Raw genomic sequence first — 18,234 nt, 5'->3', positions numbered from 1 at the left:
TTGAAGTGTAGTCACTGATATAGGAAATGAGGTAACCAGTTTGTGCATAGCAAGCTCCCATAAACAGCAAAGTGATAGTGACCAGATAATCTAGTTTTGGGTTGCTTATTGAGGGATAAATTACGCCAGGACATAGGGGAGAACTCCCCTACTCTCCATCAAATTACATTCACCTGAGAGGACAGACGCAGGCCTTGGTTTAACATCTCAAGGGAAGGATGGCATTTCTGACAGTGCTGCAGTCCTTCAGTACTGCACTGCACCGTCAGCCTAGATTTCATGCTGAAGAAGTGGGATTGGAACCTGTACCTGCTACCTTCGAATTCAGAATCAAGAGTGCTATCAATAGAGTCAAGAGTGGCTGCGGTGATGTCAGACAAGAGATGAAGGGAACAGCCACGAGGCAGAAGAAGGAGAAAAAAGGAATGCATTCTATAGATAATGGATATTTGGAATTGAATTCTTAGTCTAATTGAGGGTGTTATGTAACTGTCATGTTGTATCTTGACAGCAAAACCACAGCTCAAGGGTTTTCAAGAATAATTTTAATCTGTAATGTAGATGACAGCCTTGGGCTCGGTGTCTAGTATGGTTTAAATTAGTCACATTTAAAACATGCTGACACCCCTGGCAGGGGCTGTGACAGAAGCACATGAAACGTCTGCACAGTACCGTCGCTGACAGAAATTTCTCGCCTCCTCTGGCCTGCAGTTGTGGGATCTGGGGAGGTCAATCTTTAGTGTTGTCAGCAAACCTGGGTGTACGGCTCTCTGCTCCTTCCCCTACGCCATTTCATGCTGTATCTCCCCCAGAGAACTCAGTTGGTTAAATGCACTGAAAACCAGATCCCAGCGTTGATTCCCCCTGGGGAAGTTCTACTGTCAAACGGCTTGGATGAAAGAGCAGAGAGCCATATACCCAAGTTTGATGACAACACCACGTTAGTCGATAGATTCAGTGAGCGGGCAAAACTGGGAAGTATGAGGGCATTCGGTTTGAGCCTAAGAAAGAAACCAGGGTTTCCTAAATGCTGAGGAGCTCAGGCAGTGTGGAGGAGCAGAGAGATCTCAGTAGGGGAAAAAGCAGCCTAAATTCCCACTTGTAATTAGTGCATGGAATTAAAATTGTTGGGCTCGGCTGTGATCACTCCCATGGTCACAGAGCCCATTGAGACTTGCTGTATTGGCTCAAGCATGAAGAGTTGGGTAAGGTGCTGGAAAACTTTCTGTGTAAAAATAAAAAATTGCCCATACTGATCAGAGGCAGGAAAGAGATGAATTGGCAGGATTAAGATGGGTGCAATTCCATCTCCATGTACTCCAACAATGTGCAGCTGAAAAGAAAATTCCAACATGATATGAAAAGCATTTTTGCTGCAGCCCTAATATCTCTGAAGTTGCCCATCGTGCAATTGGCACAACAGTCATGGTCGCTGTGCCAAGTTGTGAACTGGGACTCAATAAATCAAACGTTCATAGGTGAGACCAGGAGCCTCTCACTTTGACCCTTAGCGACGCATTTGTTTTTAATATGTCTTCCTGAAGCTTTGGCTCATGATCGAGGTTGGCTAAATGACACATTACATAAAATCCTGGTATTTTACTGTTGTTTTGTCCGTCACGTTGCGTGTTTACATCTGTTTGTAATTAGGTCCTCGAACCTATGTTGACCAAACGGATCAAACTTCCTTCAGGTTAGATGCAGCTGTAACTTCCAAGCTCCAGGGTATCGTATGTGGGGGATACCCTAAAGGTGTGCCAGGGAACCCCCAACCCCCACTCCCCTAAAGCTCCCAGGCAAGGATTGCACGGCAATTGCCCAAGTGCAAGCTTCCCTTGGGCAATTGCCCTGCACTATGAACCATCCAAAAACTGCGATTTAAACCGCAAACATTGGATTGTTCTGGCTGTCTTACAGAAATTGAACAGACCCTCACCTAGCCCCCAAGGGAATCCTACCATCCCTGACTACTGCCCCCACCCTTTCCCACAGGACTTCCCCCCAGCCCCATGGGGCTCCTCCTTTCACCAGGGCCCCCCCACCCCCACTTCCCCACAGGGCTCTCCCTCCCCACGTGACTTCTCCCTCCCCACCAAACAAGACTTCCCCGCCCCCCCGCATCCCCCAACTACGCCCACACGTCCGACCCAACCCAACCCCAACCCCCAAGGACCGCTTGACCTGACCTGACCCACTCCCCTCCACCCCCACCCCCACCCCCCAACCACCTCACCCAAAAAGCCCAACCCAACCCAACTCCCACCGCACCACTCCCTCACCGCAAAACCAAGGCCCGGCATGACCGGACACCAAACCCCTCTCCCCCACAAGGTCTGATTCCCCCCTCGACCCCTCACTCCGCCCCCAAATCCTACCCACTTATCTTACACACTTGGCAAAGACCTTTAAACCTGGCTGGACCCTTAAATTTAGCTGGTTTACGGCAGCTAGTGTTGTAAAAAAGGGGGCATGGCTTACTTACCTTCAACTCTACAGCCCTCGACGCTGGACCCCAGGGACGCACTGTACTGCCCAGATCTCCCCTGCTTGAGTTGGAAGTTCGGGCGAGATAAGATTGGCTAGATTTCAAGATAAGAACCTTCGAACAGAGTGACAATCCGACTCAATTGCCACTCCATCAGAAGTTACAGTCCATGGTGTTTTAGCAGCATTTTGGAGATGAGATTCCACTATCCTATCCAATTTCTGATGGAAAATGGAAATCAGAGACTTTGTTCGCACTTTATCGGGAATGAAATCAGAAATGGCTCGAGCCTCTGGAGGGGGACTTGAATGCATAACCTTCTGACTCAGAGACATGAACGCTTCTAACTGAGCTGTGGGATGGTGGGGGAAGAGTTGATAATGGAAAAGAAACTTGTTAAATGGGTATCTTTCGGTGCGGCTGCAAGATTGTTCCAGACTGGACGGGCAGAGACTTTGAGGCAGGGTAGCCAACTATCCTTATGGCTTTTGAAGTGAAACTTGGGAGAAAATAGTATGAGGTGTGAAATATAATCATCCATGTTTTAGTGGGTTTGATAAAGAGGCTGTAAACTGTATACTACCCAAGAGAACCAATTTCCTCCTTTGCTGTCTATTTATTTCCTGTCATTTGGATGCCTCTAAGCAGCCCAGGATCACGGCTCCTGGCAGCTGAGCACATTGCCCAGCAAGCGGCAGACCCACTTACCTTGACCATTATTCATCGCTTCACAGATTGCCTTCATGTCACCCTCGTTCTATGTCCAGTCATCGTCCCCTTTCTATTTCTAGCATTAGTTAAATCAAGTAGTCTCATAAATACTAGAGACTTCATAAAATTAGCTCACTGCTTACCTTCCCATTATTTTTTGTTCTTGTTCAATATTTTGTCGGTCCGTCCAGTGAAGCACCAATTTATCGTAAAAGTGGAAGCCATGTTTCCAGTTGATAAAATTGCAGGATGATACATTGCAGAATGAGGCTATTCAGCCCCTTGGGTCTGTACTGGCTCTTTCAAAGAGCAATTCAGTTGGCCCTCCTCCCTCTGCATTTCCCATAACTGCAATTTTTTTATCCTTCAAGTTTTTGCCCGATTCCCTTTTGAAGGTTACTCTTGAAGGCAAGCTTTAATACAAAAACCAGTCTTCACATCTTGCAGAACAAGACTCTATAAGACATAATGGGGAACTCACCCTCTCCCCTCTTTATCCCTGTAAATTCCTCCAGCTCCACAACCCTCTGATATATCTGTGCTGCTTCAAATCTGGCCTCTTATGCACCAGTGATTCCCTTTGCCCCAACGATGATGGCTGTGCCTTTAGCTACTTAGGCCCTTAGCTCTAGAATTACTTCCCTAAACCTCCCCACTTCTGTAGCCTTGTCTCCTTCTTTAAGATGCTTCTTAAAACTTTGCTCAAGTTTTTAGTCACCCAATATCTCCTTACGTGACTCGTTGTCAACTTCAGTTTGATAACGTTCCTTGGAATGTTAAAGGTGCTATATAAATGCAAGTAGCTGCTGTTGCGAATTTTTTTTCCCTTTATTCTTTAAAGGGGTGTGGGCATTCTGTCCCATTTGTTGCCTATCCCTGATTGCCCTTGAATTGAATATTTCAGGGAGAAGTTAAGAGTTAGCCACATTGCTCTGGGTCTGGACTCACTTGTAGGCCAGACCAGGTAAGGACAGCAGATTTCCTCCCCTAAAGGGACATTAGTGAACCAGATGGGTCTTTACACCAATCAATGATAGTTTTATGTTCACCATTACACTAGTTTATTATTCTGGTTATATTAATTGAATTTAAATTCCACCAGCTGCCATGGTAGGATTTGAACCCACACCCACAGGCACAGGCCTTTAGCCTGAGCTTCTTGGGTTATTAGTTCAATGACATTACCACTATGCCACCATCCCCTCCTATATACCCTCCTCTATTGTCTGAGGGTATGGTTGCTCTGGTATTGTACTGAGCCATATGAGGAAGGCTTTCAGTTAAGTTACTGCTCTGGGTTGTGTTAGGCGGCCTCAGCCTGGGTCTTGGTGCTGCTCAAGATAGAAAGTGGAAGTATCGTCTTGGGTCTCCGCTCCTGATCAATGTCCAGATCCCCCTGCTGGGAAAGTGTTTGTGTGTGGATATTGAGCTGGGTCCTGATCACCCCTGCTCTGGTTGAGAAGAGGAGGCTGATAGAGGTCTTCGAAATTCTCAATGGGTTTGATAGAGTAAAGAAAGGGAAGATGTTTCGACTTGTGGGTGAGTCCAAAACTAGGGACCATAAATTTAAAATTGTCACCAATAAGGGAATTCAGGAGAAATTTCTTTACTCAGAGAGTGATTGGAACATAGAACGGGCATAAAACATAGATGCATTTAAGGGGAAGCTAGCTGCACACATGTTGGAGAAAGGGATAGAAGCTGTAGGGTTAGGCGAAGAGTGGTGTAGGCAGCTCATGTGGAGCATAGACTGAATGGCCTGTTTCTGTGCTGGAAATTTTATGTAATTCAACTAAATGGCGGCCAACACTCTCGTCCCTGGCTCACACGTTCAGATCGCAACTCAGGCTGGGACAGAATTCCAGAGGCATTGTGGCTTACCTCAGTGCCAGAGAGTTGGTGAACTCAGTGAAACCCTGTCCCTAGCACCAGCCGCCAGCTGTAGACAAGGAAAAGCAAACACCAGTAAGGGCTGTGGGGGAAGAACCATAATTGTACTGTTTTGTCCGTATAATGAGTGATAGTTATCACGAGGACCCGCTATTGAAACCTCAAGTTGCATGTACAGCACTCACTTTGTGATATAGGAAGCAGCCATATTGGTGAGATAAATGGAAGCAAAATTAGCTTCAACAGATGTCCTACACTGTCAGTCACAACTTAGTCGGTAGCCAAAGGATCCTGGTTCAAGTCTCACTTCAGAGACTTGTGTAGAAAATCTAGGCTGATGCTTCAAAGCAGTACTGAGAGAATGCTGCACTGTCAGACGGTTAGTACTGAGAGAATGCTGCACTGTCAGAGGGTTAGTACTGAGAGAATGCTGCACTGTCAGAGGGTTAGTACTGAGAGAATGCTGCACTGTCAGAGGGTTAGTACTGAGAGAATGCTGCACTGTCAGAGGGTTAGTACTGAGAGAATGCTGCACTGTCAGAGGGTTAGTACTGAGAGAATGCTGCACTGTCAGAGGGTTAGTACTGAGAGAATGCTGCACTGTCAGAGGGTTAGTACTGAGAGAATGCTGCATTGTCAGAGGGTTAGTACTGAGAGAATGCTGCACTGTCAGAGGATTAGTACTGAGAGAATGCTGCACTGTCAGAGGGTTATTACTGAGAGAATGCTGTACTGTCAGAGGATTAGTACTGAGAGAATGCTGCACTGTCAGAGGGTTAGTACTGAGAGAATGCTGCACTGTCAGAGGTTTAGTACTGAGAGAATTCTGCACTGTCAGAGGATTAGTACTGAGAGAATGCTGCACTGTCAGAGGATTAGTACTGAGAGAATGCTGCACTGTCAGAGGGTTAGTACTAAGAGAATGCTGCACTGTCAGAGGGTTAGTACTAAGAGAATGCTGCACTGTCAGAGCGTTAGTACTTAGAGAATGCTGCACTGTCAGAGCGTTAGTACTTAGAGAATGCTGCACTGTCAGAGGGTTAGTACTGAGAGAATGCTGCACTGTCAGAGGTGCTGTCTTTGGGATGAGGGGTTAAATGAGAGGCAGCTCAATTTGAGGCTTAACATCCCACAGCGCTATTTCGAAGAACAGGTGAATTCCTCCCAGTATCCTGACACCATCATTTAAAAAACAACAGGTTATCTGGACAAGGGCATAGAATTTAAAATCAGAGCCAGGCCACTTACAAGATCACTAACTCCTGCCAGCGCAAGATGGTCGCCAACAGGGCATAAAAACTCGCAAGTGTAAATCATTGTGGTCTTTTGTACCGCACTATTGTTAGGTTTATCCTTTCCCTTTGATCACACTAAAGAAATTCCCAGCAGCAGCTTCCACTTAATTTTTTTTGAGTCAGTTCATTTTTCACTGAATTATTGGTTTCTTATTGCAAAAACACTTTTCACATGATTCCAAGCTGAATGACAATTCAAATGATGGAGTAATGTAAACCACTGATATGCTTTCTGATCTTTAGGTGTTTAAGTTACTTTATCATCTGTTGTTTCTGTTGGCGTTTTTATGCCAACCATATCAATAATGCTAGGTTTGAAGGATTGAGGTTTTCATGCATATTTTGTATTGTCAAAGTTATTTTACAAACACCAGTAACTTGATACTGCCAGCGCAGTAATATTCCCAATCCCAAGGCCAGTGATCACCGCGCATGCACCCTGCCGCCCATTGCCCCCGCTGCCCATTGCCCCCTATAAAGATGGCGGCCACACATACTGACTGCACATGCAGCAAACGCAGCCTTACGAGATACGTTAGGAAACACTTCTTCGTTCAATGGGCGGTAGAGTTGTGGAACACACTCCCACTAACAGTAGCGATGCTAGCTCAATTCATAAGTTTACATCTATGATCGATAGATTTGTTTAGCCAAAGTTATTAAAGGATAAGGAGCTAAGCCAAGTGGATAGAATTAAGATATTGATCGACAATTATTTTATTGAATGGTGGGACAGACTTGAGGGCTGAATGGCCTCCTGCCCCTTTCCTATGTTCCTGTTGTCATATTGCTATTTGTAGGAGCCTGCTATGTATAAACTGGCTGCCATGTTTCCTACATTACAACAGTAACTATACTTCAAAAGAAGTACTTCATTGGCTGTAAAGAGCCTCGGGACATGCTGTGGTCATGAAAGTCATATAAATGCAAGTCTTTCCTTATATTTCAAGGCAATCTTTGTTCTGAAAGCCCGTTTATGTCTAGTTTGGGCTTGATATTTCTACTCCAAATGGTGCTGCAGGGTCCAGTTAACAATAGGACCTTTTTCTTGTCCATAATAGCATCATCACACGAAGAGAATGCAATTTTAACCTTTGACTTTCCAATGGAACAGATTCCACAATCATAAAAAGATGGCGAAAATACACAATCAGCTCATGCAGGAAGTGAAGGAGAGAGGGGGGCCTCCTCAAGGGATGTTGCACCATAAGGGGACTTATCTAACCCTGGGGGATTGGAACTTAGTTGGTCTTTGGTAATACAATTATCAATCCCCATTATCTGGTCTGCATAACACCAGGGAGCTGTTAATGGTTAAACAGACAGCAAGCAATGAAGAAGGCAAATGGTATGTTGGCCTTTATTGTAAGAGGATTTGAGTATAGGAGTAAAGATGCCTTACTGCAAACATATAGAGCCTTGGTGAGACTGCACCTGGAGTATTGTGTGCAGATTTGGTCTCCTTACCTAAGGAAAGATATATTTGCCATAGAGGGAGTACAATGAAGGTTTGCTAAATAAATTCCTGGGATGGAGGAATTGTCCAGTGAGGAACGATGAAATAGACTGGGCCTTTATTCTCTGGACCTTGTAAGAATGAGAGGTGATCTCATTCAAACATACAAAATTCTTACGGGGCTCGACTGGGTAGATGCCGGAAGGATGCCCCCCTGGCTAGGGGTTCTAGAACCAGGGGACACCGTCTCAGAATAAGGGGCAGGTCGTTTAGGACTCAGATGAGGAGGGATTTCTTCACTCAGAGGGCGGTGAATCTTTGGAATTCTCTGCTCCAGAGGGCTAGGGAGGCTCAGTCGTATGTTCAAGACAGAGATAGTTAGATTTCTACATATTAAAAACATCAAGGGATACGGGGATCATCCAGGAAAAGGGTGTTGAAGTAGAACACCAGCCATGATATCATTGAATGGTGGAACCAGCTCGAAGGGCTGAATGGCCTACTAATGCTCCTATTTCTTATGTGACAGGCTGGAGACCCTCTGGTTCATCCAGCCTATCCCATACAAGTGGGATGTTTTGTACATCAGAATGCAGGAGTTGCTTAACCCTCCTGGAAATGATCTAATCTCCGGGAAGAGGCAAAAAAAAAAGGAAACAAAATTCCAGATGGGTTAACAGCAACAACTTAGGTATATATGGCATTTTAATGTAAATAAATACCCACTCAACAGGAACATTTTAAAGCAAAATATGACACCGAGCCACAAAGGAACTATTCAGTCAAATGACCAAAAGTTTGGTCAAAGAGGTAGGTTTTAAGCAGTGTCTTAAAGGAAGAAAGTGAGGTAGAGAGGTGCAGGGAGAGAATTTCAGAGTTTAGCACCTAAGCATTTGAAGGCATGGCCTCCATTGATGGAGGGTCAGGAGGCCAGAATTGGAGGAACCCAGATATCTCGGAGGGTTATGGGGCTGGAGAAGGTCACAGAGTTAGGGAGGGACAAGGCCGGGTATGGAGGGATTTTAAAACAAAGTTGAGAAATTAAAGTCAAGTCATTGCTTGACCGGGAGCCAACGTAGGTCAACGAGCACAGGGGTGACAGGAGAACGGGACGTGGTGCAAGTTTAGACACGGGCAGCAGCTAACGGAAAAAAAGTCTGGAAAACCCCTCTCCTATCCCCTTAGAAATTCGAAACTATTCCAGGAGACCACTCTGGCCCAGATTGTCATTATATGGTACCTGTTTCTGTATGAGGTGACCTCTGCCCCAGCTAGAAACAGGGCTAGTTCTTGCTAAGAGGAATTCCACAAATCAAAGTTCAGTGCACAGGCTGGCAGCCTGTCCTACAGGTCCATTATTCCCTTGGAAAGGAACCACCTTCTATATCTAATATCATTCTGGCCTTACGTATCTTGACATTGTGACACTTAACTTCCTTAGTTGAAATGAACTGTCTACACAAACACAATCTTATCTCCTTCATAACCTTCTGAATCTCAGTCAAAACAGCCCCAAATCTACACTTCCTTAAAGTGTCCCATGTTTTTGAGCCTATCTTGGTTGGTACCTCGGATCCTTTGAACTGGGAATTGGGACCCTCATCTGCACCCTTTCCAAAACCTCAAAAGGTCAGGCCACACCTGATTGCTGTTCACAGTTCTGGTTATAATATACAAAAAAAAGGCACTGGAGAAAGTGCAAAAAATAAATCATAAGCATGATACCAGATCTGGGAGGAAATTTTATCATGAAAGGCTTAACAGTCTGGGGCTATTTTTTCCAGAAAAGTGAAGGTTGAAGGGTGACCTAATCGAGGCCTTGAAGTTATGAAGGGTTTTGATACGGTAGATGTAGAAAAGATCTTTCAATCGTGGAATTCCAGCGATGGCTGGGAGCACTCTTAGTCAGAAGGCGTGGGTTCAAGTCCCACTCCAGGAGTTGAGCACAAACTCTAGGCTGACACCCCAGTGTAACACGACACTGTCGGAGGTGCTACCTTACAGGCGAGACATTAAACCGAGGCTCTGTCTCCTCTCTCGGGTGAATGTTAAAGACCCCACGGCACCATAAAAGAGCAGGGGAGTTTTTTTTCCAGCGTCTTGGCCAGAAACAGATTATCTGGGCATTATCACATTGCTGTTTGTGGGAGCTTGCTGTGCACGTATTTCCTACATTATAACAGTGACAACACTTCAAAAATGTAATTCTGCGGCTGAAAAGCGTTTTGGGGGATCTGGTGGTTGTGAAAAACGCTATATAAATGCAAGTTCTATTTTATATTTATTAGGGAGACAACAATTATGGATCGCGAATATTAAATAGTCACTAATGAATACAATAGGGAATTTAGGGGGATATTTCTTGACCTGAAGAGTGACTAGAATGTGGAATTTGCTGTTACAAGGCATAGTTGAGATGAACAGCATGGATGCATTTAAGGGGAAGTTAGATAAACACATGAGGGAGGGAGAAAGGAATAGAAGGATGTGCTGATGGGGTGAGATGAAGAGGGGTGGGAGGAGCCTTGTGTGGGGTGTAAACACCAGCACGGACTGGTTGGGCTGATCGGCCTGTTTCTGTGCTCGAGGCTCTGTGCAATTCTGTGTAAAATCGCTCACAATGTGGGGAGACCAAAACTGGACACCGTACTCTAATTGAAGCTAATCAGCCTCACCAACTGATGAGACCTGGTGGGACAGGGCTTCTGTCTGAGGTGTCTGTGTACCTGAGGCAGGATGCTGCCACTAATCCGCTCCACGATTTTCCAGCACTTTCTGTTTTTAATCTCAGATTTACAACCTAACATTTCTGTCTCTAAATCAGCAAGCCACAACCGACTGGGGAAAACTGTCGGTTGGGATAGTTTTGAGTGACAGTCTGGTGTGTTGGGTGCTGTCACTGTAAATCAGTTTTAGCACTTCACTATTTCCGGTCTCTGAACCAAATCACCTGTACAAGTGCAGAATCAAATGAGGGCCCAGATACTGTCCATTTCTGAATTGCTTTCCTAATTGACTGCAGTCAGACAAAGATTGGCAATAAAAGTTTCTGTGATATATTTTGCCTGGGGCTTTCTATGCAGCATTCTTCCACCAAAGTAGAAAGTATGGCTTGTAATTATTTATAAACTACTTCACTTCTATAAAGATAATTCTTTGTCTTATTTACCACAGAAAATGGCTTTAAAAGTCACAAGCTGTCAGCTTGTTAATGAGGCTATAAAGTGGGGGGGGCGGGGGGGGGGGTGGGGGTGGAATTCTTGCCAAGCATTTCGAAAGGGAATCGAGCTCAATTTAAATTCCACAGCTCCAACTTGCACTGCTGCCCCAGGCATTGTAGGAAGCTCTTAATAAGGTATTATGTAGCTAATGTTAGTCTTTTTCAACTTGCCCCTCACTGAATTCCCTACTTGAACAAGTGCATAAAACTGGTACTAAGTAACTGCTTTCATTCAGCACTCTGACTCTGTAAGTAACATCAAAGGTCTTCAAAGGGTGGTTCAGGGGATTGGTCTCTGGTCTTCCTCTGGGATGTGCATTCAAATCTGACCCAGGCTGATGTGAGGAAAGTGTCTCTTCGTCTGTTGACTGTAAGGCCCCTACGTCAAACTGAGGTGGCTCAGAGAGGAAGTGACTAATGGGAGCTTCAATAGACATATCTATGACAGGAAATAGTGCAGAAACCTGGAGCATGACTGCAAATTAAGCCATGACAAGGAAGTTCAAAACCAGCAAAAGGCAAGATCTGGGCTGGTGTCAAAAAGATTCTTGCTCACACAGAATGATGGCTATTTGGAATGGCCTTTTGGACAGGTTAGGGGAGAGAAAGAAGTACAGGGCTCGTTCAAGAAACGGTTGTGATCGGGACAGGGCGCCTTCGACGGCTGAGCTAGCACGCATCGAATAGCCTTATCGATCTCGAGAAAGGAGTTTAAACACACTTGATGTGTTTCCTTATGGATATGGGCAGAGAGAGAGAGCATTGTACGAGTTTGAAGAATTTCACAATGCGCTGGGTTAGAGCTGAAATTCCGTCTTTGGAGCAGATTGCAGAGAGAGGTACTCTACTTGTAACTCATCGCAACCACTTGAGTGCTTGATGAGATCAAAAATGCACACACAAAATATTAAAAGGGTAATATCATCTTTGTCAAATTCTGAAGAGAAGTGTGTCTGTTAATATTTTGCATTGATGGTAGCTTTGCTCAGGCACTTTGAAAGAAATTGAAACTGCTTCAAAGTGGTTGTGAACTTTGTTGCAGTAGGGATTGTTCTCAAGCAACCATCACAGCTGTTTTTAGCCCAAAAGGTGCCCACACACGGGCCATGAGATGACAGTGTAGCGTTAGAAATCCATGCACATAGTGGGCGGAACATCTAGAGAAACTCTGAGATAATTCACAGAAAGAAAAATTAATTTTGACATGCAACGCGCCTTCATCATATTTTCCTTCTCGTTATTGCTGTGACTGTGGAGGATCCAGAAGAGAGATGAGAGTTTCATTTGCATCATGAGTTGTTCTGATCTGGAATGCGCTGCCTGAAAGGGTGATGGAAGCAGATTCAATAAATAACGTTCAACAGGGAATTGAAGTCTTGAAAGGGAAGAAATTGCTAGGCTATGGGGAAAGGCCAGGGGAATGAGACTTATTGCATGACTCTTTCAAAGAGCCAGCAAAGGCATGTTGGGCTGAATGGCCTCATCCTGTGGTTCTGTGGTAACTGAGTTATGAAGTAAGTTAGCAGAGAAGGCCATTGAACCAAGCAATATAAAGGCTGCTCCATAAATCATAAGCGTCCTTCAAACAAAACTCGAGCGCAAGGGTTTCACCACATGACCTTTCGTCACCTCCGATATTTTTATAACCAATAAACCATAAGCTTTCAAAAAAAGTAAAGACAATTCTTTTTAAGGCCCCAATGATTTTTCTCCTGGTTTACTCACACAGCATCCAGGAAATCGATCACTGAATACATGAGACTCTAGGGCAATGTCTTTTTCTCTTATTCATTCATGGGATGTGGGTGTTTCTGGCTGGGCCAGCAGTTATCGCCCATCCCTAACTGCCCTTGAGAAGGCGACGGTGAGCTGCCTTCTTGAACTGCTTAGGTCTGTGTGGTGGAAATACTCCTGCAGTGCTGTTACTGCAGATCTCCAGGATTTTGACCCAGAGACAATGACAGAAGGACGTTATATTTCCAATTCAGAAAGGTTTGTGACTTAAAGCCTTAGAGAGATTATGACGTGGAAGGAGGCCATTCAGCCCATCAAGTCTGTGCTGGTTCTCTGTAGAGCAAACCAGTCAGTCCCATTCCTCCACTTTGTCCCCGTAACCCTAAGTAAGTTTATTTCCCTCAAGTATCCGTCCAATTTCCTTTGGAAATCATTCATCACCTCTGCTTCCACCGCCGTTGTAAGGAGCGAGTTTCATGCAATTAACACTCGCTGCGTAAAAAGATTCATCCTCACATCCCCTCTGCATTCCCCCACCCCTCCCATTCCCCCCCACCTCCCAACATCTCTTTCCCAAAACCTAAAATCTGTGTTCCCCAGTCCTAGTGCCATCTGCTAATGGGAACAGCTTTCCTTTGTCTACCCTGCCAAAACCTGCCGTTGCCTTGTACACCTCTATCAAATCTCTCCTCAAACCCCGTTGCTCCAAAGAGAACAGCCCCAGCTTCTCCAACCTAACCTTGTAGATAAAATCCCTCACCCATTCTGGTAATTCTGAACTTCAGGACCATTCTGGACTTTGTGGGGAACCTACAGGTAGTGGTGTTCCCATGCACCTGCTGCCCTTGTTGTTCTAGGCGCTAGAGGTTGTGATGGTGGAGGGAATGAATGTTTAAGATGGTGGATGAAGTGCCGATCAAGCGGGCTGCTTTGTTCTGGACTGTGTCAAGCTTCTTGAATGTTGTTAGAGTTGCCCTCTTCCAGGCAAATGGAGAGTATTCCGTTACACTCCTGACTTGTACCTTGTAGATGGGGGACAAGCTTTGGTGAGTCAGGAGATGAGTTACTCACCACAGAATACCCAGCCTCTGACCTGCAACCTTGAAGGGTTAACAATCCCATTGACTACACCATAGATATCTGAAAACAGGTGCTTTCTGAAACTATTGGCCAGACCTTGGACAGCGTGAATCAGTGGACATGTAGTTGAAACCATCAAATATTTCTCAGAGATGGAAAGGACTGAGGGGATGTGGTGAAAAGCATCATGGAGAATTATTGGGCCTTAACAATCCGCTCCTGTCCCAACAGCTTCTTGTTTTCTTCGATACACCAACTCATTATGAAACATAGAGATAATTTTCTCAATCTTTAGGGTTGATGACACTCAACAAGTCCAATCGTTTTCTTTCTGTAAATGAATTTTCTCAGATTTTAACTCATTCTACCTTTTGCATACATTGCATCTACAGTAGCGTGTATAGATAGATAGTCTTGTCCAACCTTTTTTTGCGTGGGGCCTACGTTTCCATTTTATCCTCACTTAAAAACGTTGAGTATGAAGAAAATAAACAACTTGCTGAGAGAGAAACAAAGTAATGACAAAACAATAAACTAATAATAATAATAAAAAAGAGTAATTAATAAAAATTACCATTAGCGTGTAAGAGGGTGAATGTGGGTGTGCCGGCTCACTCCCAGTCTCAAGGGTGCTTGCTCACTCACCCTCACTCACTGTGAGAATGGGTGTGACTTTGTGTGGGTGTGTGGGTGTGTGGGGATGAGGGTGACTGAGAATCCCGAGTCTGGGAATGAGCCAGACACCCCCACACGTGCACACACACACTCTCTCAAACGCATATTCTCTACATTCTTTCACACTCTCTCACACTCTCACTCTCACTCTCACGTGTACTGTCACTCACTCTCTCCGTCTCACACATACTCTCACTCGCTCCCTCCCTCTCACACATACTCTCACTCTCTCCCTCCCTCTCACACATACTCTCACTCGCTCCCTCCCTCTCACACATACTCTCACTCGCTCTCTCCCTCTCACACATACTCTCACTCACTCTCTCCATCTCACACATACTCTCACTCGCTCCCTCCCTCTCACACATACTCTCACTCGCTCCCTCCCTCTCACACATACTCTCACTCTCTCCCTCCCTCTCACACATACTCTCACTCGCTCCCTCCCTCTCACACATACTCTCATTCTCTCCCTCCCTCTCACACTTACTCTCACTCGCTCTTTCCCTCTCACACATACTCTCACTCGCTCCCTCCCTCTCACACATACTCTCACTCGCTCTTTCCCTCTCACACATACTCTCACTCGCTCTCTCCCTCTTACACATACTCTCACTCTCTCCCTCTCACACATACTCTCAATCGCTCTGTTCCTCTCACACATACTCTCACTCGCTCCCTCCCCTCACACATACTCTCACTCACTCACTCCCTCTCACACATACTCTCACTCACTCACTCCCTCTCACACATACTCTCACTCACTCACTCCCTCTCACACATACTCTCACTCGCTCTCTCCCTCTCACACATACTCTCACTCGCTCTCTCCCCCTCACACATACTCTCACTCGCTCTCTCCCTCTCACACATACTCTCACTCGCTCTCTCCCTCTCACACATACTCTCACTCACTCTCTCCCTCTCACATATACTCTCACTCACTCTCTCCCCCTCACACATACTCTCACTCGCTCTCTCCCTCTCACACATACTCTCACTCGCTCTCTCCCTCTCACACATACTCTCACTCACTCTTTCCCTCTCACACATACTCTCACTCGCTCTCTCCCTCTCACACGTACTCTCACTCACTCTTTCCCTCTCACACATACTCTCACTCACTCTTTCCCTCTCACACATACTCTCACTCGCTCTCTCCCTCTCACACAGACTCTCACTCGCTCTCTCCCTCTCACACATACTCTCACTCACTATCTCCCTCTCACACATACTCTCACTCGCTCTCTCCCTCTCACACATACTCTCACTCACTCTTTCCCTCTCACACATGCTCTCACTCACTCTCTCCCTCTCACACATACTCTCACTCGCTCTCTCCCTCTCACACATACTCTCACTCACTCTTTCCCTCTCACACATACTCTCACTCACTCTCTCCCTCTCACACATACTCTCACTCGCTCTCTCCCTCTCACACATACTCTCACTCGCTCTCCCCCTCTTACACATACTCTCACTCGCTCCCTCCCTCTCACACATACTCTCACTCACTCCCTCCCTCTCACACATACTCTCACTCGCTCTCTCCCTCTCACACATACTCTCACTCACTCTTTCCCCCTCACACATACTCTCACTCCTCTCTCCCTCTCACACATACTCTCACTCGCACACTTGGGGAGATGGGGAGATGGTGGTGTAGTGGTGATGTTACTGGCCTGGGAATCCATTTCTAGGCTAATGCCTAGGAAACATGGGTTCAAATCTCCATGGCAGCTGGTGAAATTTAAATTCAATTAATAAAACCTGGAATTGAAGCTTGTCTCAGTAATGGTGACCATGAAACTATCATTGCTTATCATAAAAACCCATCTGGCTTGTTAATGCCCTTTAGGGAAGGAAATCTACCATCCTTACGTGGTCTGGCTTATATGTGACCCCGACCCACAGCAATGCAGTTAATTCTTAAGTGCCCTCTTAAGTGGCCTAGTAAGCTATTTCATGGGCAATTAGGGGTGAGCAACAAATCCTGGCCTTGCCAGCAAACCCCACATCCCATAAAAGAATAAAGTAAAAAAACACTCTCTCCCTTTCTCTCTCACACACTCCCCTGGTTGTGAGTCTCTTTCTCTCCAGAGCCCCCCTGGGCCCTGCAGCAACTTTGACCAATCAGAGACTGCTTCTCTCCCACATGTGCTACTGATAGGCTCACTAGTGACCCTATCCATAGCAAGCGCAGGGGAGTAGTGACCTGTGATTGGAGGAGCAGCCCCTTGCTGAATCATTTAGCTGTCTCACTGGCATCTTGAACAGTGGCTCTGTGGACCACATTGAATAGCTTCAGGGACCACAATCCGGAACATGGGTTGGCCAAGCCTGATCTAATGGTACAGCTGTATATATTGTTAGAAACAACAGTCCCCACATACCAATGTCAGGCTATTGGGCTGGCAGTGGTTGGGGAGAGGTGAGGGTGAACAAGACGAGAAGGGCTTGCTGAGCATTACTTTGTGTGCCTGATTATTGATTCGATCTTTGCCTTCCCCAAAGGTTCCCGGCTATAGACAAGAGCGGGTGGAGAAGGGCTTGACGCTGTTTGGGCAGCTCATCAACAACAAAGTGTTCTTATTGACCTTCATCCGGACACTGGAGTCCCAGCGGAGTTTCTCCATGAGGGACCGAGGAAATGTGGCTTCGCTAATCATGACCGTCCTTCAGACTAAGCTGGAGTATGCCACCGATGTCTTGAAGCAACTGCTTTCTGACCTCATTGACAAGAACCTGGAGAGCAAGAACCATCCCAAGCTTCTATTGAGGAGGTAAGATATTGCAGATTGGATCACCAGCTCCATTTTAGAATTCAGATCCCAGAATTACAGTTGGAATATTCACAAATACGGCTGATCAGTAAGAGAAAAACATTCTTATTGGGGATAAGCAGGTTAACCCATTGTTTTTTTTTATTCATTCATGGCAATGTGGGCATCACTGGCTTGGCCAGCATTTGTTACCCATCCCTAACTGCCCTTGTTCAGAGGGCATTTTTAAGAATCAGCCATATTTCTGTGGGTCTGGAGTCACATGTAGGCCAGACCAGGTAAGGGCAGCAGATTTCCTTCCCTAAAAGGACATTAGTGAACCAGATGGATTTTTTATGACAATTGTTTCATGGTCATCATTAGACTTTTAACCCGAGATATTTATTGAATTCAAATTCCACCATCTGCTGGTGGGATTTGAACCTGGGCCCCCTGAATATTACCCTGGGTTACCAATCCAGTGACAATACCACTGCCTCCCCACAAAGGTGAAGTGTTCAAACAGCAGGGGACACAAGGTTAGGAGTGAAGAGTTAAAAGGGAATGCAAGCAGAATATTTTTACTCAACAGACTGTTTATATTGCTTCTAAGAGACAATTAGAGAGAGAGAGCAATGTTGAAAAGGCAGGCAAATGAAGTTGAAAAAGGATATACTTGGACTTCAAGTCCATACCAATCTTCAGCCAATGTTTGTACTTCCTTGCACAGTATTATCTCTGAGCAGATGCCTTGCTTCCTGCCAGTAATAACTGCTATCTCTGTCAAAAAAGTGTCTCCTCTTGCTGCCATATGAGTTGCATTAAAGATCAACAGCACCAAACCTATGGGGTATGAAATTCACCTGCGCTATGGAGCCCTCGCGCCATTTCGCTCAGCGCTGCCAGCCTGTGCAGCACCAATTCTT

At 45.6% G+C, this 18,234-nt stretch overlaps 1 protein-coding gene across 4 annotated transcripts in view; it reads left to right on the top strand.

The window, feature by feature from the left end:
- plxna4 (plexin A4) overlaps nt 1-18,234 on the top strand; it is a 675,025-nt gene that overhangs the window by 585,566 nt on the left and 71,225 nt on the right. For all 4 annotated transcript variants that reach the window (XM_078553048.1, XM_078553047.1, XM_078553046.1 and 1 more), the window contains exon 22: nt 17,061-17,329. In XM_078553048.1, coding sequence (XP_078409174.1) covers nt 17,061-17,329 — 269 coding nt within the window. The remainder of the gene's footprint in view (nt 1-17,060; nt 17,330-18,234) is intronic.

The sequence above is a fragment of the Cetorhinus maximus genome, chromosome 12, assembly GCF_964194155.1.
Source record: "Cetorhinus maximus chromosome 12, sCetMax3.hap1.1, whole genome shotgun sequence".
Lineage (NCBI taxonomy): Eukaryota > Metazoa > Chordata > Chondrichthyes > Lamniformes > Cetorhinidae > Cetorhinus > Cetorhinus maximus.
This window is presented reverse-complemented; position numbering and strand designations above follow the sequence as displayed.